We start from the raw sequence: 26519 nt of genomic DNA, 5'->3' as shown, positions 1-26519 counted from the left end.
CCCTCCCTTCACCCCAGTCCTGGGCAACTATTGATCTGCTGCCACTATTGATTGTATTTTCTAGAATTTAACATGTGGAATCATATGACACATACTCTCTTTTTGACTGATTTCTTTTGCTCAGAATAATGATTTTGAGATTCATCCATGTTGTTGTGTGTATCAAGAGTTCATTCCTGGGCCGGCCCGTGGCTCACTTGGGAGAGCGTGGTGCTGACAACACCAAGTCAAGGGTTAAGATCCCCTTACCGGTCATCTTAAAAAAAAAAAAAAAAAAAAAAAAGTTCATTCCTTTTTATTGATAAGTAGTTGTGCCAGTTATCTATTGTAGCATAACAAATTCCCTCCAAAATTTAGTCTTAAAACAACATTTATTTGCTCAGAGTTGCTGTGGGGCAGGAAAAACCTCAAAAAAGGTTTTTCATGAGGTCACAGTCATGACATCAGCCAGGACTGTGGTCATCTCAGGACTCAGCAGCAGCTGAAGGATCTGCTGCCAAACTCACTTACCCGGATGTTGGCAAGTTTCAGTTCCTCGTGTGCCTGCGCTCCATACGATGCCCAGTGGTCCTCTCCACAGGGCTTCTCACAACATGGTGGCTCTTTTCCTCTTTACCAGAGACAGAAAGAGAGAGAACACTGAGACAGTGAGGGAGCAACTGAGAAGAAGCCACAGTCTTTTAAAAAACCTAATCTCAGAAGAGGTTATTTTCTGCCATATTCTCTTCATTAGCCAGTCCTGAAGTCCAGCATACGTTTGAGGGGAGAGGATTATCCAAAGGTCAATATCAGGAGGCAGGGATTATTAGGGACCATCTTAGAATCTGCCTTCCATAGAAGTATTCTGTCATATGGATATAGCACAATTGACTTATCCATTCATTTTTTTTTTATGGGCATTTGGGTTATTTCCAGTTTAGGGTTATTACAAATAGAACTGCTGTGAACATTTGTGTTCAAGTCTCTGTGTGGTCATTTTTTTTTTTTTTAAAGATGACCGGTAAGGGGATCTTAACCCTTGACTTGATGTTGTCAGCACCACGCTCAGCCAGTGAGCTAACCAGCCATCCCTATACAGGATCCAAACCCGCGGCCTTGGTGTTATCAGCACCACACTCTCCCGAGTGAGCCACGGGCTGGCCCTTGTGTGGTCATATTTTAAAATTTCTTTTGGGTCAATACCTATAAGTGGAATAGCTGGATCAGATGGTAGATGTATGTTTAATTTTTTAAGAGATTGTCAAGCTGTTTTCCAAAGTGGTTGTACTATTTTATGTTCCCACCATCACTGTATGAGAGTTTCAGTGGTGTTACATACTTGCCAGCACTTGCTAAGGTCAGGGGTTTTTTTTGTTTTTAAATTTTAGCTATTCTAATGCATGTGTGGTGATATCTCATTGTGGTTTTAATTAGCATTTCTATGAGCATCTTTTGATGTTCTTATTGGCTATTCATATATCTTTTTTTCCCCCCTTTGATGGCTAGCTGGTACAGGGATCTGAACCCATGACCTTGGTGTTTTAAGGCTGTGCTCTAACCAACTGAGATAACCAGCTAGCCCTCAAATATCTTCTTTGGTGAAGGGTTCACAAATATTTTACCCACTTTCTTATTGGGACATTTTGCTTTTTATATTTTTGAGTTGTAAGACTTCTTCATACATTATTGATATAACTCCTTTGTCTGATAATATGTTGTGAATATTTTCTCCTAGTCTGTGGCTTGCCTTTGTGTTTTCTTAGTGATGTCTTTTGAAGAGTAAACGGTTTTTATTTTGATAAAGTCCAATTTATCAATTTTTTTTCCTCTCATCAATCATGCTTTTGGTGTCATATATAAGAAATATTTGCCTGTCCTAAGGTCACAAAGATATTCTTCTATGTTTTTTGTAGAACTGTTATAGTTTTAAGTTTTACATTTAGGTTTATGATCCATTTCATTAATTTCTGTGTATATTATGAGGTAAGAGTCAGTGTTCAATTTTTCCCATGCATATAACCAGTGATCCTGTACTTATTATTGAAAAGACTTTCTTTTCTCCATTGAATTGCCTTAGAAGCTTTGGCAAAAATTGTTTAAACAAATATGTATGTGTCTATTTCTGTATTCTCATATTACATTCCATTGATCTATGTGTCTATTATTTCATTAATAATGAACTGTCTTCACTATTATAGTCTTGTAGTAATTCTTCAAATCAGGTTAAGTCCTCCAATTTTGTTCTTTTAAAAATTATTTTGGTTACTGTAGGTGCTTTTCATAAAAATTTTATAATTAGGTTGTAACTTTCTATATTTTAAACAAGTCTGTTGGAATTTGATTGTGGTTGCAATGAATCTATACATAAATCTGGGGAGAACTGCCATCTTAATAATATTGAGTGTTCCAATCCATGAACATAGTATATCTTTCCATTTATTTAGGACTTATTTAATTTCTCGCAGCAATACCTCATAGTTTTCCATGTAGATGTCTTGGAGTTCATTGGTTAGATTTTGGGGGGGGCGGGGAGCTGGCTGGTATGAGGATCCAAATCCTTGACCTTGGTGTTATAACACCATGCTCTGGCCAACTGAGCTAACTGGCAGCCCTTCATTAGTTAAATTTTATTCCTAGGTATTTTTCAATTATTTTGGTGCTACTGTAAGTGAGATTTTAATTTTAATTTCACTTTCTAATTGCAGCTAGTACATATGAATACAACCAATTTCTGTATATTAACCTTGTAACCTGAGACCTTACTAAATCCATTTACTAGTTCTAGGAATTCTGGATTTCCTGGGATTTGCTATATAACAATCATATCATCTGCAAACAAGAACGGTTTTACTACTACTTGTTCAAAGTCCATTATTTTTATTTATTTTTCTTGCCTAATCACTATGGATAAGATCACCAGAGCAATATTGAATAGAAATGGTGAAAGTGCACATCTGCCTTAGAATATTCCTGCTGCTATAACAAAATACCTTAGACTGGGTAATTTATAAATAATATAAATTTATTTCTCACAGTTCTGGAGGCTAGGACGTCCAAAGTCCAGGTGCCAGAAGTTTTGTTGTCTGGCAAAGGCTCATTACTCATAGATGGTGCCTTCTCTGTGTCCTCACATGGCCAGAGGAGCAAAAGGGACAGACTCACTTCCTCAAGCCCTTTTATAAGGGCACTAATCCCATCCATGAAGGTGGAGCCCTCTTGACCTAAATCACTTCTGAAAGGTTCCATCTCTGTATACTTTCACCTTGGGGGTTAAGTTCCAACGCATGAATTTTGGGGAGGGGGGCATAAACGTTCAGACCATAGCAGAATCCTTACCTTGTTTCTTATCTTGGCAGGGGGGCTGGGGAGGATTCAGTCTTTTACCATTAAGCCATTATGTATGAAGTTAGCCATAGGTTTTTTCATAGATGCCCCTTATCAATATGAGGACATTCTCTAGTATTCTTAGTTTGCTAAAAGTTTGGTTTTTTTTTTTAACCATTAATGGGAGTTGGATTTTGTCAAATGCCTTTTCTGCATCCATTGAAATGGTAATGTGTTTTTTTCCCCTTTATTCTGTTACTAAGGTGAATTACATTGATTGACTTTTTTTTTTTTTTTTGTCTTTTTGTGACCGGTAAGGGGATCGAAACCCTTGGCGTGGTGTCGCCTGCACCACGCTCAGCCGGTGAGTGCACCAGCCATTCCTATATAGGATCCGAACCCGCAGCGGGAGCGCTGCTGCACTCCCAAGCGCTGCACTCTCCCGAGTGCGCCACAGGGCCGGCCCCATTGATTGACTTTTGAATGTTAAATCAACCTTGCAAATACATCTGATTGTGATGTAATATCTTTTTTATATATTGTCAGATTTGACTTGATAATGTTTTATTAAGAATTTTTTTGTTTATATTCATGAAGGATATTGGTCTGTAATTTTCTTCCTTTTTATTTTTTGCAAATTTTTGGGTTTTGGTATTAGGTTTATGCTGGATTCACAAAATGAGTTAGGCAGTGATCCTACCTGTATTCTTTAAAAAAATCTTTGTAATATTGGTGTTATTTTCTTATGTCAGTGTTTGATAACCTTTAGCATGAAACAATCTGGGCCTAGAATTTCTTTTTGAGCAGATTTTTGATAGCAGATTTAATTTCTGCAATAGACATAGAACCATTTAGATTTCCTATTTATTCTTCTGTTCATTTTTTGCTTGTTTCGGCAGCTGGCTTGTGTGGGAATCCAAACCCTTGACCTTGGTGTTTTAACGCCATGCTCCAACCAACTGAGCTAACTGGCCATCCCTACTTGTGTCCGTTTTTTTCAAAGACTTTTCAAGAAGTTTCTCTGTTTCATATCCGATGTCAGATTTGTTGGCATGAAGTTGTTTATAGCATTCTCTTATTATCCTTTTAATATCTGCAGGATCTGTAATGATAACCCCGTTTTTATTCCTGACATTGGTGATTTGTATTCTCTCTCTCTTTTTTCTTGGGTGATCTAGCTAAAGGTTTGTCTATTTTGATCCAAACCCATGTTATTGGTTTCTAATTTAATTCTATTGTGGTCAGAGAATACAATTTGAATGATTTCAGTCTTTTTAAGTTGAGACTTGTTTCCTGGTTCAGCACATGGTCTATCTTGGTAAATGTACCTTCTGTCTTTGAAAAGACTGTGTATTCTGCAGTTGTTGGAGATAGTGCTCTATAAACATCAATTAGATCAAGATGGTTTATAGTATTGTTCATATCATGAATTTTTTTGTCTAGTTGTTCTATGAATTGCCATGAGAGATATTAAAATCTTCTACAATATTAAGAAAAGAAAATAAAATCTTCTACAATAGTTGCACATTTTGTGTATTTCCCGCTTGAATTCTGTCAGGTTTTGTTTCATGTATATTGAGGCTCTGCTATTAGGCACATGTGCATTTATAATTGTTATGCCTTTCTGGGAATCATCCCCTTAATCACTATGAAGTGTTTCTCTTTATTGCTGGTAATACTCTTTGTCTATTTTGTCTGATATTTAAAAAGCCATTCCAGCCTTTTTTGCTTACTGTGGTATGACATGTCTTTTTCCATCCATTTACTTGAACTTATCTCTGTCTTCACATTTAAAGTGTGTCTATTGTAGGTAGCTTGTAGGTCTTGGTTTTTATTCACTCTGTCAATCTGTGCCTTTTTTTTTTTTTTTTTGTCGTTTTTTCGTGACCGGCACTCAGCCAGTGAGTGCACTGGTCAGTCCTATATAGGATCCGAACCCGCAGCGGGAGCGTCGCCGCGCTCCCAGCGCAGTACTCTACCAAGTGCGCCACGGGCTCGGCCCTCAATCTGTGCCTTTTAATTGGAATGTTTAGACCATCAACATTTAGTGTAATTATTGATATGCTGCATTTAAGGCTATAATTTTATTATTGTTTTCTCCTTGTCTCCTCTGTTTTGTTCCTCTACTCTTCCTCCCTGCTTCTTCCCTTTTTATTGTATTACTTGAATATTTTTTTCAAATACTTTTTAATTATTTGAAATATTAATTTATCTCCAAGTGTTTGGGCTACATAGCTTCATAGATTTTTTTAGTGATTGCTCTAGGGATTACAATACATACCTAACTTCACAGTCTACTTAAAGTTAATGTTGTATCCCTTCTAGTAAACTATAGAAGGCTTGCAGCTTATAGGTCTCTTTCACCTGCCACCACCCCACTAACATTTTTGTTATGGTTTTCATACGTATTACATCTACACACATTAAAACTCACCATAAAATGTTATGATTTTTGCTTTTAGCAATCAATGTATATATTAAAGAACTTAAGAGGAAAACAATATTTTATATTGACCCTGATAATAATACCTATAGCTCTTTCTTCATTCCTGAAGTTTCAAGTTTCCCTCTGATATCACTTTCTTTCAGCTTCAAGAACTTCTTTTAGCATTTATTTTATGGCAGGTCTCTGTCAAGGAATCCTCTGAGTTTTCTTTCATATGGAAAAGGCCTCTATTGTACTTGTGGTAGGCAAAATTCTAAAGATGATCCCTAAGATTTCCATACCTTGGTTATTCAATCAAACACTAATCTGGGAACTGCTGTGAAGGGATTTGGCAGGTATAATTCAAGACTCAAGTCAGTTGATCTTAAAATGCAGAGATTATTTGGGGGGCCTGATCCAGTCAGGTGAGCCCTTTAAAAGCAGAGAGATATCTCCAGCTGGCTCCAGCTGGTAGCAGAAGGGGAAGACAGAATCTGAAAGTATGAGGAAGATTTATGTGCCATTCTTGGCTTTGAAGATGGAGGAGACCACACAGGAAGGAATATGAGCAACCTCTAACAGCAGAGAGTGGCCCCCAGCTGACAGCCAGCAAGGAAACAGGAGCCTCAAGCCTACAGACAGAACTGGATTTTACCAACAACTTGAAAGAAGTTTGAAGTGGATTATTCCCTAGAGCTTTATATACGAGCCCCATCCAACTAACATCTTGATTTTGGCCTAGTAAGACCCTGAGTCAAGCCAGGCTGGATTTTTAACCTACAAAACTTTGGGCTATTAAATGGGTATTGTTTTGAGCCACGATATTTATGGTAATTTGTTAAACAACAATAGAAAACTAATATGTACCTTTATTCCTGAAGGATATTTTCTTTAGATATCGATTTTTGGGTTGACAGTGTTTTTTTTCTCTCAGTACTTTAAGGTGTTGATCCACTGTCTTCTGACCCTTATGGTCTATTGAATATGTATGGGTATACACAGTGGAGTTCCTCTGTATATAATGTGTCCTTTTTCTCTGCTTGTTTTTTGGTGGCTGGCTGGTACAGGGACCCAAGCCCTTGACCTTGGTGGTATAAGGCCAAGCTCCAACCAACTGAGCTAACCAGCCAGCCCTCTCTGCTTGTTTTCAAGGTGTTGGTATTATCTTTAGTTTTGAGAAGTTTTATGATGATGTATCCAGGCATGGTTTTTCCATAGAGTCCCTACTTTGAATTTTCTGAGGGTTATAAATCTGTATATTTGTCTTTCACCAAATCTGGGAAGTTTGCGGCAATTGTTTCTTCAAATATATTTTTCTCCCAAATCTCTCCTGGGACTTATACATTAGACCTTCTGGTATTACCACACAGGTAACTTTGGGAACCCTGAGGCTGTGTTCATTGTCTCTTAAAAATTGTTTTTCTCTCTGTTCTTCCAATCTGTCTTCAAGTTCATTGACTCTTCTTTTCTGTCACTTCCATTTGGCTGTTTAATCAAATTGTGAATTTTAGAATTTCAGATACGTACAGTAGTCCCCTCTTATCCTCTGGGGATACATTCCAAGACCCCTAGTGGATACCTGAAACCACAGATAGTACCAAATTCTATATATACTATTTTTTCTTATATATGCATACCTATGATAAAGTTTAAGCAGTTATCATGCACCATGGCTGTAACTTTTGCAGTTTGAGCTGGGACAACAACATTAACATGAATTTCTTTTTCCTTCTTCACAGTTCATGGATAGATTCATTCTTACCAGAGATCTTAGCAACCTCAGCATACATTTTTTTTCTTTCCTTATTAAGTTGAGAACTTTAACCTTTTCATTTAAAGGAAGCACTTTATGGCTTCTCTTTGGCATATCCAAAGCACATATATTCTTGTACTTTGGGGCCATTATTAAGTAACATGAACACAAGCACTGTAACACTACGACAGTTGATCTGATAACTGAGATGGCTACTAAGTGACTAAGGGGTGAGGTGAGGCTATACTGGACAAAGGGATGATTCAACTCCCAGGCAGGGTGGCATGAGATTTCATCACACTGCTCAGAACACTGTGCAATTTAAAACTTATGAATTGTTTATTTCTGGAATTTCCCTTTTAATATTATTGGATCCCAGTTGACCACAGATAACTGAAACCTTAGAACGTGAAACTGCAGATAAGGGAGGACTACTGTATTATGAGTTTTAGTTCAAAATTTCCACTTGGTTCTTTTTTTTTTTTTTTAACTTTCTAATTTTCTGCTGAGAACTTATTTCTTATTTCAAGTATGTTTATTGTTACCTTGTGGAACATAGTTATAATGGCTGCTTTTTCTGATAATTTCAACATCTGGGTCATCTCAGGGTTGGCATCTTTTGATTGTCTTTTCCCTTGAGGTTTGGTCGCATTTCCACATTGTATGATGAGTGATCTTGGATGGTGTCCTGGATGTTGTGAACATTATGTTGTGTAGATTCTCAGTGCTGTTATTATAATTCCCTGGAAAATGTTGATTTTTTTTTTTTTTTAAGCAGGTTGATTAGTTTCAGACCACAAGTTCTGTTTCACCTTGCATGAGTGGCATTTCCAATCTTGGTTTAGTTTTCAGTCTTTGTTGTGTTAGTCTGAGCTTCTTCCTTGCTCATACAGCTCAGGGGTGAGTCCAAGGCTTGTGTGGATTCATTTCAGGTGACAAACCATCCCAGTTTGTTTGAGACTAAGGGATTACTCAGGATGTGAGACTTTCAATAGTAAATCCAAGCAAGTCCTGGGCAAGCTGAGATGCATTGATCACCTCAGTTCACATGCAGAATTAGAGGATCCCCTTTGTCTTAGCCCATTTTCTGTGGCTTGTAACAAAATTCCTGAAACTGAGTAATTTATAAAGAAATGGAATTTATTTCTTACATTTTTGGAGATGGGAAGTACAAGGTTGAGGGGGCGCATCTGGTGGGGGCTGAGGAGCTGTAGGCCGTCACATGGTGAGAGGGCTGAATGTGTTTACACACTAGCTTGGATTTCCCTTTCTCTTATTATAAAGCCACCAGTTCCACTCCCATGATAACCCATTAACCCATTAATATATGAATCCACGAATGGATTAATTCACCCATGAAGGCAAAGCCCTCACAATCCAATCACCTCCCAAAGGCCCGACTGCTCAACACTGCCATACTGGGGATTAAGCTTCAACATGAGTTTTGGAGGGGACATTCAAACCATAGGACCCTTCTGCCTGTCTTTCCTGTCCTGGTATTTCCCTCACTCTTTCCATTCTGCAGGGGCTCTTTCTGGTTCCTCTGGCCAGATGACAGGGTTTCCACTGGAGTTTTATCCACACATTCTGTCACTCCATCTTGTGGCTCTGGAGCTGGAACCCAAAGCTTTGAGGGACATGAGGAAAAAATGGTCATCCCCTTGAGGGTTGCTTCTCTGAGTTTTGACTCCACTCCACAACCTGCCTGTTTTTGTTCATGTTTCAGTGACCTCAGGTGGTTGCTTTTTGTATTCTTATTTTTATTTTTGGCCGCTGGTGGGTACAGGGATAGAGCTCTGAACTTCGGTGTTATCAGCACCAGGCTCTAACCAGCTGAGCTAACTGGCCTGCTTTTTGCATTTTGTCTATATCTTTAAGTTGTAATCAGCCAGAGAGATAGTCTTTTAAAAATTGTGGTAAAATATGCATAACGTAAAATTTAGCATTTTAACCATTTTGTGTGCAATTTAGTGGCATGGAGCACATTCCCAACGCTGTGCAACCGCCACCTCCGTTCATCTGCGGAATGTTTTCATCATCCCAAACAGAAACTCTATACCCATTAGACATAACTCCCCATCCCTCCCCAGCCCCTGTGAACCTGGAGAGCGTTTTTAAAGCCCCTGTTTGCAGCATGTTTGTAAATATCCCATCGGCCAAAGCAATTCACACGGCCAAGCCCAGATCCAACGGGTGGAGAGACAGAGGGAACGTCACGGGTCAAGTCGTGGAGGACAAACCCCCAGCAGGTGTATAATGAGCAGGGTGCTGGCTGCCGGGAAGGCGGGGAGGGGAAGACCTCAGGGTTCAGTACTCCCTGTCCTTGGGGATCCTTCTGCCGGGATCCCCGGCCTCTGACTGCACCCGCCAGCTCTGGGGTGGGGGTGGGGGAGTAGGCTTCCGAGAGGCTCCTGCCACCCTCACCCGAGATGTCCTGTGTTGTGTTTGTTTTACGTGTCCCTCTGCTTTCTATAACCTTTAAGGACTTAGGAAATGAACTTCCAAAGCCAGATCTTCGGCTCTGGGCTGCCCAGCCCGGCTGTGAGGCCTTGACTGTCCACGCACGTCAGTGGGGTCCTCCCCAGGACTCTCTTCAGGGGCTTCCTCGGGCCCCTGCCTGAAGCCCTCGGGTGCTGAGCCCTTCAGGATGCCCTCAGGAGGTGCAGGGAGCCGTCAGGGTTTGTTGAGACCTGCTCGGGAGCCTCGGAGTTTCTCGTGTGGATGCCGGTGGCCAGGGCAGGTCTTGGACGGCCACTGCCGGACTCCGAGCTCCAGCTTCAAGCTGCCGGCTGGCTTCTCTCCGCCACCGGCCCCAGCCCCACGTGCCAGTTTCCGCTCGCTCTGTGCCTCAGTGGGCCGGCAGTCCTTGGCAACCTCCTGGCTCCTCCGGGTCACTCAGCCGAGGTCTGGCGACTCCTGAGCACTCGGCTCCTCCCCCACAACCTGAAGCCAAGAATCCGATTGTCTCAGGCCTCGCTCCGGCCCAGCCCCCCACTGGAGCCGTATCTCAGGACAGCCAATCAGGGGCTGCCCTGGGCCGGTGCTCCTGTCCTGGTCCAATAGGCTGCACAGCAGGGCCGTGGGGGCGGGAACCGCCTCCCAATCGAGGGAGCCGAGGGCAGGCAGGACAGGGCAGGCCAACAGCCGGGTGCCCTCGGCCGGGCACCTCACCCCCGAGCCTGTCCTCTGGTCCCATCACTGTCGCTTGGGGAAAGGTGCTCTGAGGGCCCAGCTGGAGAGGCCTGAGCACTTGGTGGCTGGGAGGGTGCGGTCAGCACGGGCCTCGGAGGGGCTGGTTTGGGGGGGCAGAGGCGGGGTCCCCCCGCCCACCGGCCTCTTGGGGCTCACGGCTCCTGCCGTTTCTTCCCAGGAGCGGACACGAAAGGGGGCGACAGCCCCGCAGCCCCCGAGGACCCCCGGCGCCCCGAGCGCCCCGCAGCCCCCGAGGACCCCCGGCGCCCCGAGCGCCCCGCAGCCCCCGAGGACCCCCGGCGCCCCGCGCTCCCGCAGCTGCCGCGCCGCCCGCAGCCCCTGGAGGACGACGGAGGCCGCGGCGAGGACGGAGCGGCGGCGGCGGCCGCGGAGGGCAGCGCGCTCGGCCCCCCGGAGCCCCCGGCCCAGGCGCAGGCGGAGCGCGAGGCGGCGCCGGGGCCCAAGGCGGCGGCCGGCGGGCTGCCGGTCCTCGGCTTCGGGGGCGAGCCCCCGCCCTACGCGCCGCCCGACCCCAAGGCCGTGGCCCTGCTCTGCCCGCCCTTCCCGCAGGTGCCCGCGCTCTTCCCGCCCGCGCCCGCGGCCCTGTACCCGCCGCCCGGCCCGCTGTACCCGCCCGCCGCCGCCTTCCCCTTCCCCGCGGTGAGTGCGCCCGCGCGGCCTCCCCAGCACCGAGCGCGGCCCAGGGCCGGGCTCCGCGACGGGCGGGTCGTCGGCAGGACGGGCGCCGGGGCGCGCGGGTGGCCTGGGGACCACGGCGGTTGGCTTGGCTTAGTGGGGAGGGGTCGGCGCGCGGAAGGGGGTCCGGGGGAGGGGCCTCGATTACATTCTGGCCACTTGATCAGATTTTCTTAAAAGACGAAAGGAGCCGACGCCCCGAGCTTAGAGCGCTGTGCTGTGACACCGAGGTCGAGCGCGCAGGTCCCCTTGCGGGCCAGCGCGCAGCCACACAGAGGCTGGCCTTGCCCGGCCCTCGCTGGCTGCGGCCTCACTCCGGGGTCTGGAGGCCGGGCTGGCTCCTTCGCCACTGTGGCTCTGTCCCCACAGTACAACAGCCCCGCGGCTGGCACACCAGCCCCCACCGTGGAGCACAGGCAGCCGCCCAAGGACTACATGATGGAGTCAGTGCTGGTGACCCTCTTCTGCTGCCTGCTCACCGGGCTGGTCGCCGTCGTCTACTCCCACGAGGTAGGTGAGCTGGGGCAGGTCCTGGGTACAGCCCCTCCCAGCACGCAGCTACCGGTGCCCCAGCTGGGGGTCCGCAGAGCCCCCCTCCCAGCAACACGGTCTCTGGTGACTCCCCCTCAGGAAGGGGTGGGGATTGGGAAATCAGGGCCCAGTTGTCTGTGGGAGCCTTGCCTCCCTTGCGTGGGCACCTGTCCTCTCATGTCTCTGCCCTCCACCACTCAGTATCTGCTCTGGAAAGTTCGGCCAAAACAATTCACAGTGAAGGTGTAAGTGATTGATTAGGCCCAATGAGAGAGTCTGCTCATCCATCCATCCACTCATCTCTTCATCTGTCCGTCCACCTCCAACTGTCCCTCTGTCTAGCTACCCTTCGGTCCACTCACCCAGGCCCTTATCCATCCTCCCACCCGTGTTTCCATCCACCCGACTGTCCATCATCCATCCATCCTTCATCCATCCATCCATCCATCCATCATCCATGCATCCATCCATCCAACATCCATGCATCCATCCATCCATGCATGCATCCATCCATGCATCCATGCATCCATGCATCCATCCATCCATCCATCCATCCATCCATCATCCATGCATCCATCCATCCATCATCCATCATCCATCTGCCATCTTTCTGGCTTCCATCCATCTATCATCCATGCATCATCCATCCATCTGTCCATTCACCATCTCTTCATCTGTCCATCCATTTCCATCTGTCCATCTGTCTAGTTACCCTTCTGTCTACTCACCCAGGCCCTTATCCATTCTCCCACCCGTGTTTCCATCCACCCGACTATCCATCATCCGTCCATCCATCATCCATCCATCCATCCATCCATCCATCCATCCATCTGCCATCTTTCTGGCCTCCATCCATCCATCTGTCCATTCACCATCTCTTCATCTGTCCATCCATCTCCATCTGTCCATCTGTCTAGCTACTTATCTATCTATTCACCCACCCACTTATCCATCAACCAGACCCTCCACCATCTCTCTTGCCTCCATCCATCATCCATTATTCATCTATCCACCTACCATCCTTCTAGCATCAATTCATCCGCTTACCCGTCCATCCACTCACCCCTCTACTCCTCTGTCTGCTCATCTCTTCACCCACCTCCCACTCATCCTCTCTAGCCTCCACTCATCCCTTCATCCACCCACTATCTCTTGCCTCCAACTTTACATTCCTCCATCCATCCCTCTATTGATCCATCTCCTAACTCACCCATCCCCCATCTCCCCACCCCCCATGCATTCACCCACCCACCATCTCACTAGAATGCATCTTTCCTCCCTCCCTCCCTCCCTCCTCCTGATGTTATTGACCACATACCAGGCACAGAGTTAGGCCCTGGGGATTCAGTGATGCCAACGCGATGACATTCTAATAGAGACAGAAGTAGGCAAGCCTCTGGGGGCCTGTATTCAAGGCTGACCTAGTCACAGCCCTGGCTTCACTCTGCTGGTCAAGCCCCCCAGTCATAAGTAAACCAGGACTGTGGGGAGAAGGCAGATCTCAACATAGCTCAGACGTGGGACTCTGGAGGCCACTGCTTGCCTGTGAATTCTGGCTCCACCACTAGCCGTGTGGCCCTGGGCAGGTCACTTAACCTCTCTGAGCCTTTGTTCCCTCAGCTACAAAGTGGGGGCAACAACGGTTTGAAACTCAGAGTTGCTGTGAGGATTGTAGATGAGGCTGAGGGTGTCAGTCAGTGGTCATCCTGTGACGAGTGCCCAAGAACTGGTGGCCACCACTGCCATCACTCCTGCTCCCCAACAAGCTATGGGCTTGGCAGGCCCCTGAACTTCTCAGGGTGTCAGTGTTCCAGCGTACATTGGGAGGAGTGGGGGCTCCATGTTTGCTCACCCTCTGCCCTGCCCATCTTGTTGCAGACCCGTGCAGCCCTGGGCAGGGGCGACCTGGCACAGGCCGAGGAGGCATCGCGGAAGGCCCGCTCACTTGTGCTCTTCAGCCTGCTCTTTGGGATCTTCATGTCCACCAGCTGGGTCATCTATGTGGTGGTGGCCCTCTACCTCCCCTGAGGCTGTGGCTCCTGCAGGGATGCCAGGATGCCCAGGGATAACAGGCCTGGCTGGACACTTTCTGTGAACTCTGATCCCCACTGGTGGCCTGCTTTCACCTACAGAGAGGGCCCAGGGGCCAGAACGGTGGGCTTTGCAGCCCTCAGCAGACTGTGGCTGGACCTCATCCCCCATAGGTGGCCCATGGAGGCCTCAGGCAGTGTCCTAATCTGAGAGCCCCAGAGCCCAGACCTGGCCATGGGACAGGATTCACCAGAGCCCCATTCCTAGGTGTCTTCTCCTTGACCTTCCTAGGGCACTTGCCTTCACCTTTACCCCTGGGAGACCCTCAGGAGGACCCAAGCCCTCACTGTCTTCAGAGCTGTCTGGAAGGACACCACAGCTTCCGGCGTCCCCCACCTGCAGCCCAGCTCGGGTGCTGGGCTGCTTGGGTTTGTTTTTCCCTGGGGAGAGTGGAGAGGAGCCGCCTCCTCCTTTCTCCCAGGCAGCTCCTGCTGGTTGTGTCTGCACACCTCCCCATCCCAGTAGGCAGGGTCTCTCATGCTGACCTCACATCCAAAAATCAAGGCCACCATGTCTGGTCAACCAAGAGAAAGTGACCCTGTGCAGAGTGTCACATAGCTGCTTTGGGGACATTGCTACTTCCTGGCTGGTGTGAGGTGCAGCATCTGTCCACAGCTGGGCTCTGGGCTCCCTCACCTGTCCCTCTCTGAGATGCTGTTGGCATACTGGCAGCTCTGGCAAAGGTCTGCTTGTTGCTCACACTCTGTAGCACCACTAAGCTATGATGCTGCCTCTCCCTAGACCCACTCCTCCTGGGGTGGCTTTACTAGAAAATCCTCTCCCCTCCTTACTGCTTCCTGGCTCTACTTACTGCATCTCTCTGTCTGAGCTTTCTGTTCACTCCCTCTGTCTATAACGTTTGCCCAAAGAGGGTGGGTCTGTGCAGTCCCCATTTGGTGAGGACTATCCTGGCTGGAGAGCACTCCTACCCCAGAGCCCCAGGTGCTGCTGGGCAGCCTATAGAGCTGTGCTTGGAGGCCCTGGCATCAGCTACCAGGTTGTGGTCCTGAGAGCGACCCTCCATTTTAACAAGATTCAAAACCATCTGCAGAAAGAGAGAGAGAGGAGGAAAGGGCCTCTGGCTGAGCCATAAAAGATTGACAGTTCAAATGAAATCAGATGCTTTCTGAGAAGCTGCTGTGTGCTGCTCACAGCCCTAGCACTGGGAGCTGAAGCAGGAGAATGACAGGAAGAAGGAAGGTAGTGAAGAGTGGCGTGGAGATCACAAGGCAGCCTCAAGTTCTAGGACACTGGCCTGGTCCACAGTCAGGAAACTGAACACTAAAATGCACGATAGTCACAAAAAGAAGGAGGAAACCATTTTTAGGGATTAGTAGAAGCCAAAAGAGTATTCGATAGAATCCAATAGCCACAGCTATTCTCACAAAACTCTCAAGTAAATAAAAATGGAAGGAAATTATCTAGACCTGTGCTCCTTGGACTTTAAGGTGTAGATGAATCACCTGAGGAATCTAGTTAAAAATGCAGATTCTGATTCAGTAAGTAAGGCCTGAGATTCTTCATTTCTAATGAGTTCTTGGGTGGTGCTGAAGCTAGAACTCAATAGCAAATGACACATTAAGTGGGAAATTATTACAATGATTAAAAGGCATTTAAACCAGAATCATGCCATGGATGCCCCGTAGTGTCTCTATTATTCACCATTGTTGTGAAGTTCCAGCTAATGCAAAAAACAAGGAAGTGAAATTTGTAGAATGAAAACAAAGAGAAAATGATTCCCTAGCTAGAATATCCAAGAGTCAATGGAAAAGAGACTCAGTAAAGTGGTTGGATACAAAATAAATATACAAAAGTCAATAAAAATAAGTGGAAAACTTCGACTCACAATAGCGATAAAAACAGTAAGATTTAGGAATAAATTTAACAAAAAGATCTGAGCTCTAAGTGAAAATGATTTTTAAAAATTGCCAAGACAAACAAAAAAAAAAAAAAAAAAAGAAAGAAAAAGCTGAACAAAATATCTGGATAGAAAGATGTAATATCATAAGATAGCTATTAAATATATTTAATGCAATTCTGATGAGAAAACCAAGCTTTAAAAAAAAGGACAAAAATGATTTAAATTATTATGGAAAGAAAAATAGCAAAAACTGCTAATAATTTCTTTAAATCGTTTAATGAGAAGGAACTTATTTCACCAGATATTAAAATTTACCATAAATCTGCAATAAACAAAATGACATGGCATTGCTACAGAGATTGTTGAAAAATTATAGAAATCTAGAAAACATTCCAAGTATATGTGGGTAGTTAATACCTGATAAAAATGACATTTTGAATGAATCAGAGAGTTCTAGTAGTCAGAGTTGGCTATGTGATTGGAAAAAATTATTCTCATATGTATGGTAAGATAAATTCAAGAGGGATTAAAAAGCTAAGTATAAAATAAAGCTCTAATATAGCACAAGAAAACTTACGAAAATATTTGTATAACTTTAGGATATCAGGACAGTATGGAAAGGGGAAGTCTCTTAAAATCTGGAAAACCATAGAGACTGGTAGATTTGAGTCCAATATATCAGAAAAGTACAGATTTAAACCATGAGATATGATTTTTACCCATCATATTGGGAAAAAATTAGAAAGAGTGAATACCCCCCGAGTTGGAGAGGAACTACTGACCCTCTCATTTATAACTGGTGGGAATGTATGGCCATAATCTTTGTGGAAAGTAGACTGATGGTAAATCAGTTAGTAATGTATGCATGTACATAAAATGTAAGTGGAATTAAAAAATTTTCCACTTGTAAGTTATTACTATTGACTTTTGTATATCTATATGCACATAATGTACCTATAATGTATGCATGTACATATGCATTTAAGTCCAAAGAACAGGGTCTTAGAGTCCTAACTGCTGATAGTGGCTGCCTTGGGGAGGGAATACGATTAGCAGGGATTGTGCAATACGTTGCTGAATTTTAAAATAGGGTGTCTTCAGGCATTGTGTAATTTAAAAATAACTGAAAAAAAATGTGCATGGCTTTTGAAATTCGTTTTAGGATTTATGGTAGTGAAGAAGACAGACAGTATTTTCCTGAAGTTTAGTCCAACATGAGAGACAGAGATTCCTCAGATAACTGTCTGAAAGCCATGCTCAAGTGCCATGAAGGAGCGAGGAGCCAGGGCAAATTTGAAATGTGGCGTTTAACAGAGAAGAAAAAACTGTGATCAAATTAGGGAGTGTCCTGATTTCAGAGATGTTAAATTATGTCTTAGAATCACTCCAATGTGATCTGGGAGAGGGTAAAAAAAAAAAAATGCTTTCTCTGAGCTTAGGTTGTGAACATATTAATGTGAAGGCCCACGGGGATGCCCCCTTTTACATCCCCACAGCAATGTCTGGGGGTTCAGGGGCTCCCGGTCAGTCCTCCACAGCCCCTGCTACCTGTCAGTCTTTTCAGTTTTAACTTTACAGGTGTGCGTGTAGTACAATTTCAGAGTGGTTTTTAAATTTGCATTTCTCTGAATGACTAATGAGGTTGAGCCTTTTATCACGTTTGTCAACTATTTGGATCTCTCTCTACCACGTGCCTGTTCAAATCTCGTGCCTATTTTTATGCTGGATTGTCTTTCCCTGGTTGATTTAGAGGAGTTCTTTATGTTTTCTGGATACAAGTCCTATGTTAGATTTAGTACCGCAAACATCCTTTCCCCCTTTGTAGCTCCCTTTTCACTCTTAACAGTGTCATTTGATGAACAGAAGTCCTCATTTTAATGTAGTTGAACTTATCTTTTCCTATCTTTTACAGATAGTACCTTTTGTGGCTTAAGAGAAATTTCCCTACTCCTAGGTCTTGAAGATACCCTCACAATGTCTTTTACGTCTAGAAGCTTTATCGGCTTATGTTCACACTTCGATCTGCCACTTGCCTGGAACAGATTCCAGAGGTCTTTTTGTCTATTCTTGTGACCCTGTCACACTTCATTATGGGGCTTGATAGTAAGTCTTGGCATTGGGGAGGTCACATTTTTAAGAGTCTTGGCCATTTAAAATCATTTATATTTATAATACATTTTAGGATTAACTGGTCAATTTTCACATACACACAAAGGTTGGGATTTGGGCTGTGATCGCTTTAAATCTCTGGATTAATTTGGGAACAATTGGCATCTTCACAATTGTATTGAGTTTTTCAATAAACATAGTGAATTCTCTTCTTTATTGAGGTCTTTTAGAAGCTCAGTTTCACTGGTTGTACTTTTTAGCTTTCTGTGTAGAAATGTCACGTTTCATTAGTGTTGCTAGGTAGCTGCTTTTTTGATGTTTCTAAATATATTTTTTCTGCTTGATGGTCTACAGAAATACAATTGATTCTTAACTATTGACTTTGTGTCAGCAATCTTTCCAAATTCACTTAATTCTGATAATTTATCTGTAGATTCTGTTGGGTTTCCTATTTACACAATGTTATCATCTACATATTAATTTTTTTCTTCCTTTTCCCCCATGCGTATTTTTCTTGCCTTATTGCAATAGCTGGGACCCCCAGTGCAATGCTGACTATGGGCAACCTTGTCTTTTTCCCAGTTTCAGAAAGGCGGCTTTCAACATTTCACCTTTTTAAAAAGTAGTTTTTTTTCTTGAGATCAAGGAGGCACCATTCTATTTACTCCTAGTTTACTGTTTTTTATATATATATATATATCATGCATGGATATTGAACTTATTAAATTATTTTCATGTATCTACTGAGAAAATGATCACATTTATTCTGTTAACATGTTGACATGTTGATTTTCAAATGTTAAAGTAACTTCATTCCTGGAATAAACTCATCTTGGTCATGAGGTATTATCTTTTTTATGTATCACCTGATTCAATTTGCTAACATTTTGTTTAGGACTTCTGCATCTGCGTTCATGATTGAAATTGGCCTGCAGTTTCCTTTCTCGTGAGGTTCTCGTTATGGTTTTAGTATCAGGGTTATGTTGGTCTCCTCACGAGAGTAGAGAAATGTTTCATTTTCTTTTCTCTTTTTGGAAGTGTTGTGTAAGATTAGATTTATTTCTTAAATGTTCACGAGCGAGGTGTGTTAAAACTTCCCACTAGTATACATCTACACACTTCTCCATGTAGTTCTGTTGGCTTTTGCTTGAGGTATTTTGAGGCTATGTAATCAATTAGATGCATATAAATTTAAGAATTGTTAAGTTTGTTGAGTCTACTTTGTCGTTACAAAGTATCCCTTTGTAAGTCTAGCATTGCTTTTTGCCTTAAAACTTACTTTTCCTGATATTAATGTAGCTATGCTAATGATCTTTGGGGGGACTTTATTTGCAGAATATATTTTTCTCCATTTTACTTTCCACCTTTCTGTATTTTACATAGACGCATCTTGTTAATAGCATCTAAATTAAAAGAAATACAGTCTGACAGCTTGTTTTCAACTGGAGAATTTAGTTGATTTAATAGTTTTTTTGGGGGGGAGGGGGAGTTAAATCTATTTGCTTGCCTCTGGTCCCACTAGCGCCATGCGTCTTTCGCTTGACTTGGACTTTCTTGCCTTCTTTTCCTGCTGATTTTTTTTCTTTTTTTTTTTGTGGCGGTTGGCCAGTGCTGAGTTGGGGGTTATAGGGCTGCGCTCTAACCAACTGAGCTAACCGGCCTTCTTTTCAATGGACTGTTATTATTCCATTTCTTCCCCTCTGTTAGCTTGGCAATTACACGCTCTTCTACTACCTTTTTAGTGGTTCCTTAGAGCTTACAACTTGCATTCTTACCTCCTCAAAATCTAATGTTTTTAGTACTGTTATCTTCTTCCTCGACAATTCAAGAACCAATTCAATACACTAACTCCATCCATCCCCTTCCAGAGTCACATACCACTATTTTAATTCTCTATATTTGAAACCGTAAGACATTTTCTTTGTTGTTTTATGCAGTTAGTGTCCACTTAGACTTCCCCACATTTTCATTCTTTTCGTGTCCTGTCAATTCCTCCTGCGGTTGGGATCACTTCCCTTCCGCCTGAGACACTGTTGCATCTTTTCTTGGTGTGGGTCTGCTGGTGATGAATTTGCTGTTTTTGTTTGTCTGACAATATCTTGATTTTACCTTCATTCTTGAAAGATATTTTCGGTGAGTACAGAACTTTGGATGGTGGTTATTTTCTTTCAGCACTGAAGATATAATTCCACCGTCTTCTGGCCTCAGTTGTTTCTGTTGAGTCTAATTATTGCTCTATTGAAGGAATGTGTCTTTTTCCTTTTCGTCTGGCTGCTTAGATATATATATATATATATATACACATTTTTTTTTTCACGCATATGTGTGTGTGTGTGTGTGTGTGTGTGTGTGTGTGTGTACATATATATTTGGCAGTTGGCTGGTATAAGGATCAAACCCTTGAACCTTTTCTCTTCCTGAATTCTGGCCCAGTAATTGTTCATTCTCTCATTAGCTCTCTCGTGATTTCAGGCTGGACTTATAAATATCTCATACAGCTTTCCTACCAGGAAGGCTGCTGTGAATGACTTAGTCTGCCATCACCAGAGTGGAAATTCTTTCTTATACATTTTAGGATACACTTTGTCAAGGACCATTTAAAATCCTGCTGGGATTTCCTTTGGAATAGTTTTGAATTTATACATTATCTAGGGGAGAATTGACATCTTTAAGAGACTTAACCTTCCTATCCACGAGTAAGTGCATCTCAGTTTATTAAGGTCTTCCTTATAGTTTTTAATAGTCTTATCGTTTTTCCTATAAAAGCCTAAAGCGACACTTATCTCTGCCCCTCACGCCTCACACAAAGGGCTGGCTAGTGCAGTCCCCTGTGTGCCCAGGAAGGAGAGGTGGATCAGACATGTGGAGCAGAAGGTCTAGCATGAGGGGAAGATGACATGCGCTAACTCACTGAGGTCAATCCATCCCTGCATTTCTGAGAAAGCCCAACTTGGCCAGGCACTACTGATTTTCATGCACTACTGATTTTCATGCACTGCTGGTTTGCAGTTGCTAAGATGATTTTATAAGTTTTGCATCAGTATTCATCAATTAGAAGGACATATAATTATTCTGTACTGTCCTGTCTGAATTTGATGTCATGGCTATATTTCATTTATGAAAAGAGTTAAGTGTTTCCCCATTTTCTGTTCTTAGGCGGGTTTGTGTAAGACTGAAGTTACTTGTTTTTTGGGCATAAATGACCTGTTAAACCTGTCTGGACCTGACATTTGTGGGTGGATTTCAAACCAGATTTAATTTCTTTAACGTCAAGTACCACTTCTTTGCAGCACTATCATGGCTGTAATATTTCACTTGTGTGATTTTTTGATTAAGACTGAATGAGGGAAAGCAGCCTCCAAAGTGCTTGGTACCCAGGAAATGCTCACCAGACACTGTCCCAAGTATTAACTCACTGTGACTTCACGAGGTAGAAGCTGTCAGTACCCCTACTTCTAGATGGGGGAACTGGGGAACAGAGAAGGGAACCACCTACCTAAGTTCCTTTAGCTTATCAGCTGCAGAGTCAGGAGGGAGCCCTTTGTAGCCAAGGGTCCAATTACTCCAGCATGTTGCCAGCAAATGCAGGACTCACATGGCCCAATCTCTGCCTTTTTGCATCCTAAATAATGAGTTCCCAGTGAGTGAATGAATGAATGAATGAATGAATGCTGGGTTCTGCCTCTCATCCTGCTGGGGGACACTGAGCAGCCCTCATGCCCAGAAGTCTAGCCTTGCACCAGCAGACCCGGATCGCTGATTCTGAGGTCTGAATGCAGGTGGGCAGCTTGGGAAGCATGGGGCCCTGGCTTGGTCCCTTTGTTGCTGTGGTTCTTGGCTGGAGTGGGCATCTAAGCCTCCTGGGTCATTAAGCATACAGATTCCTAGGCCCAGGGAGGGGACCCTGGGGGGGAAGGGTTGGAACCCAGGTGTCTGTGACCATGACTCTTCCCTCAGTGAACCCTGCTGCCCCCGTCACCAAAGATCAGGGTGGGTTGCAGCAGCTGCTGTTCTGAGCCCTGGTTGGCAGGCTCAGGTCGGAAATCCACATCTCCCAGTCACCTGGGTTGCTGGAGCCAGACAAGGTTCTCGGCATTGTTGGCGGGGGGGGGGATGGGAGTGGAGGACTCAGAGGAGGACTGGCCTCTCTCTGGGCCTCAGTGTGCTCACTGGTCAAATTGGACAACAATAGGTGACGGGGAACCTGTGGCATGCGTGGTTGAATGATCTGCCCAAGGACACAACCAGCAAGGAGAGACCCTGGAAGATTCATCATTCCCCGAGGTGAAGGTGAGACTTCGTGATGAGGCCTGGCCCACACCAGATGCTCAATACACAGCTGAGGGGACAAGAGGGGTCACCAGAAGTGGGGTTCTGTTTGATCCCAACAGTTTGATCAGCCCAGGAATACCCGTCTCCCTCCATATAAAGGGGCAGACAAGCTGCTGCCTTTTGGGGTGGGCAAGGGGAGGCCACCTAAGGTGGGGTCTGAGTGTAGATGCTCCTTCTCCCTGCTGGGTTCCAATCTCCGTCAGCCTCCATGCCCCCAGGTACAGAGGTGTGCACGCAGCCTGTGGCTTTCCCAGTTTGCTCCGTGGCACCTCCCACACAGCTGGAACCTGGGGACTGGGGACCAGGGCAATTGCCAGAGGGCCTTGGCCCATCCCTTGCCACTCCCTAGGTGGCCGGCACCCAGATGCCCAGCTTCACTGCAGTGAAGGTGCTAGGGGAAGGGACTCTGGGGTGTGGTGGGCTAACTGGCATGTGGGATGGCTCTGGGAGGACAGTGAAGAGAGGGAGATGACGTGCATGTGGAAGGGACACAGCCCACCTCAGGGCAGAGGAAAGAACAGAATCCACAGGGTGGCCTCACTGGGTCCCATGCAGGTGCGGATGCGCTACCACAGAGGCTGGGATCAGCCTCTGGGCATGGCCCTCAGGGCTCGAAGGTGGACACCTGCAGAAGGCATTCTTTAAAGCCAGTGCTTTAGGACACTGAGAACCAGCTCTAGACCCCCGTGTCCCAAACCCCACCATAGAAATGTCCCTTTTCACCGGAATACCAGGGTGGGGGTTGCCAGAGTAGTGGCATAGCTCTTGTGCATGAACCCACTTCAAGGGCATGTGTAGTTCTTGTCTATTCAAATGGCACAAGAATTAGGAGGGAAAGTTCTAGAAAGGAGCCGATGCTGGTGATGTCCATTCCACTCAGTGAGAGCCATCCCAACAGCAGCAAGTAGGTCTGGGGACTGAGATGAATGACACTTGCCCCCAGGCCCCGCCTGCGAGAGGTGGCCACAGCAGAGAGGCAGTGTATCCTGTCATTTCAGTTGCGTATGTGCGACACGTGGTGCTGACATGGCAGCAGTCGGCTTTCATCTGTGTTTATTTTTCTTTCATATAAAAGTTACACGTTTGAAATGTCTGCAGGAAGATGCCACTATGAGACGGTTAGTTGGGGGATGTATATTACAATGGAACACTGGGAGGCCGTGGGCAGCCGGAGAGGGAGGCGCTTCTCAGAACTGGAGCCCAGTGCCCCTCCCTGGCTCCACCCACACCTGCAGGTGAGAACGGACCAGAAAGGAACCGAATCATCCATCTCACTTATGTCAAAGATTGATCCCCACAACCCTCCCCTGGGCCCCCGAGAAACAGACAAGCCTCGGCCAGGCTGCAGCACTGAGCACTGGGACCTGGCAACAACCAGAGCCAGGAGGGGGAGCCTATCAGCCAATAAGTTAAAACATGCAGTGCACCCTGCTGTCCCCACGTGGGGAGCCACCTGGCACTGCCACCTGCTGCTTGGGCTCTTCTGCTCGGACTACCAAGGGCTCCCAGGGAGGGACGGGGAGGGCCTGGGGGAAATGCTCGGGCATCCTGGGGATGGGCACAGGGTCTGCTCTGAATTCAGGGAAGGTGTGGAGACCCCTTCTCTGTCCAGCTCATGTCTGAGAGCAAGGCGCACAGGTCCAACTGCAGACACAGATCTGCCTGCTGCTGGGCGTGAGTGGGCTGGTTTCTGAGGCTGCGACACGGCACTGGCCCTTGCCTGTGCCACAGAGGGAGACTCTCAGAGGCTCTAAATGGCACAGGGGTTTTGTTCACACAACTCAAAGACCTTGTGTGCACAGTGGACCCTCCCATACACGCAGCAGCATTCAACAGAGCTGGGCAAAGGATGGGAGCGCGAGGCAAAGGTTGAAATGAAGGGACTCAAAAAGAGGGAACAAACTAAAAACCCAACCCCACACACAATACTGCTAATAAACCAGCGGTTCTACACACACACTCTTTAAATAATAAAGTGACAGTTCCGGCAGCCGCCAGCAGGACTGCTGCCAGAGGCAGCCTCTCTGACGTTCCACAGATTCCCTCCCCTCTCCATACAGGACAAACAAAACACGAAAGAAGAAGAAACACAGCCCAAACTCTTCTTGAGAAAAGCTGCTCACAAACCCAGAAAGGGCTCAAAGTGACATGGTTGTTTAAAAAGTCTAAATAATCAACAGGTGCTGCTTTCTATTTTTTCTTTGTTCTGTTTAAACTGGGCTAAGTAAGCTCAGTCCGACCCTTGATCAAGTCCCGCATCCAGCAGCAGTGAGCACTCGCTTGTACACAGCAGCTGGGAGCCGGGGGGGACATGGGAGGCTCTAGCGGGCACCTGCTTGCTGAAGCACTGCTCCCCCCGCCCCCACAAACCTTGCCCTAGATTGTCAACCTCAGCAGTGAGAGTGGTTTGTAACCAGTAGGACGGAAGAGAACCTGCTCTTGAAGATGCTCCAGCCAAGGAGAAAGCAAGCCCGCCTGGCTGCTCAGCCTCAGGGGCACCTCTGCGGCCAGGCCTCTGACCTCTCCACACCCCAAGGGCCTGCTTGGGCCTCTCAGGGATGCCCTGTCCTTCCCAGGGAACACTGATGGCTCTGGCAGGAAGGTCTGATGAGCCAGAGGAGGAGCCCACTGGCCACTCCAGAATGGGGCAAGATACTGGGAGAGACAGAAGATGGAGCTTAAGGCACACAGCAAGCGAAGGAGGAGGACAGGAGAGCTCCTTTGCTGTCCCTCTCTGAAATCACTCCCCAGGAGCTAAGCTCAGGCCCCAACTCAGACAAGGTAAAAAAGACTCCCAGCGATACAAAGTGCTTCTCTGATGGTGAAGTTCTTCCTCCCTAGTTCAGCCTCCTCTCCCAGCTGCCCAGAGGGACGATGTGGGGAAAGTCTTAGCAGCCTGGGCAGGAGGTAAAGGGGTGACGAAATGACAGGTGCTGCTGCTGCTCGCAGTCCAGCATGGGAGGTCTGTGGGCACAGCCCCCAGCAAGACTGCTCGAGAGCCAGTGCCATGCTAAGGGGTGCCAGCTCCAGGGCTGCGTTAACACCCCCCGTCCTACCTTTCTGGGCCAGATGAAAAGCTCACACCATCCTCCATATTTCAAAAGCAGGGAATGGAGGGCAAAAGGAGCCTCCCCTGGTCTTCTCTGCCTTCTGACCACCCAGCTACACCTGCCTCATTCCAGGCTGTAGGAGGGCAGCCGCCACACAGGGGCCTCTGCCTCCAGGCAGTTGCCGTGTGATTCAGGGACTCTCAAGCTTAGGGAGGGGAGAGGATCTGCCATTCCTTGGTCTGCTGATTCTGGTTCTGTGCTGCTCCCAGGCTGTAGGGGAGAGGGTGGCAGGGTGGGGGGGAAGACAGAAGTGAAAGCAGAAAACTAAACCAAATCAGGAAACCCCCGGGTCACAAATCAGTCCTAAGACCTGCCTGCCAGCTCCACTGCGGGCCACGTGTCTGCTCCTGCGGAGGAGGGAGGCAGGAAGCTGCTGGCGGGCTCCAGGCCCCTGCCCGGCATAGCTGAGGCCTGGCCAGCCTGTGGCTCTGTGGCCGGGGCGCTGGCAGCCCACCTGCCAGGTCCAGAGTCCTCCCTGGGCTTGGAGCTGCCCTCTGCCTCTTGAGCGTTCTCCTTGCTCATGGCACCTGCTCCTAGGTCTTCTCTTCCCGGTCTGTTTTCCTCCGCGTTATGTTCCTGGGTTTAATTTTCAGAGAGAGTTCCCACAGGGCCTCCTCGGCCAGGTGGTCACTAAAATCGTTGAAGAAGTTTATGATGTCGTCGTTTCTCCGGATGTCATAATGCCTAGTGAAGGGAGGGGGCAGTCAGTGGGAGCAGTGTGGGCTGAGCAGCCTGATGACAACCTCTTGGAGGGCACCACATGGACCACCTGATGCCCCTCACTGTGAATGACACATCAGGAGCTACTACCGCCCAATGTGACAAGAGATAGCGCCACTGGCACCAGAAGCTGTGCTCACTCTGCCTCCCTGGGCAGCGCCCCTGTGCTGGCCTGCCCACAGGGAAGGCTCCAGAAGCCCAGCACCCTTTTGCATGCTGACCCGGCCTGCCCCTGCTGCTGGAGTCAGGCAGACCAGGGTCTGTCAGCCCCTCCTCATGGCAAGGGGGCACCAGCCTCCTGGTGTGTGAAATGGGAGGACTAGCTGGCCATGCCATTGGGCTCAGGCCCAGGGCCAGACAAGGAGTTGAGCCTGTTATGTTTGGTTTCCAGAACCA

The 26519-nt window shown here is 46.3% G+C and overlaps 2 protein-coding genes across 12 annotated transcripts in view; one reads left to right on the top strand and one right to left on the bottom strand.

Moving 5' to 3' along the window:
• Window positions 1-10202: 10202 nt before the first annotated feature.
• PRRT1B (proline rich transmembrane protein 1B) lies at window positions 10203-13928 on the top strand. Its single transcript, XM_063081647.1, has 4 exons — window positions 10203-10521; window positions 10852-11333; window positions 11739-11879; window positions 13779-13928. Exons 1-4 carry the CDS (start codon window positions 10203-10205, stop codon window positions 13926-13928), a joined length of 1092 nt encoding a protein of 363 aa, XP_062937717.1.
• Window positions 13929-23329: 9401 nt separating this feature from the next.
• RAPGEF1 (Rap guanine nucleotide exchange factor 1) overlaps window positions 23330-26519 on the bottom strand; it is a 140284-nt gene continuing 137094 nt past the window's right edge. For all 11 annotated transcript variants that reach the window (XM_063081525.1, XM_063081527.1, XM_063081530.1 and 8 more), the window contains one exon: window positions 23330-26087. In XM_063081525.1, coding sequence (XP_062937595.1) covers window positions 25937-26087 — 151 coding nt within the window. In that variant the 3' untranslated portion in view covers window positions 23330-25936. The remainder of the gene's footprint in view (window positions 26088-26519) is intronic.

This window comes from Cynocephalus volans, chromosome 17, assembly GCF_027409185.1.
Source record: "Cynocephalus volans isolate mCynVol1 chromosome 17, mCynVol1.pri, whole genome shotgun sequence".
NCBI classification, from domain to species: Eukaryota; Metazoa; Chordata; class Mammalia; order Dermoptera; family Cynocephalidae; genus Cynocephalus; species Cynocephalus volans.
This window is presented reverse-complemented; position numbering and strand designations above follow the sequence as displayed.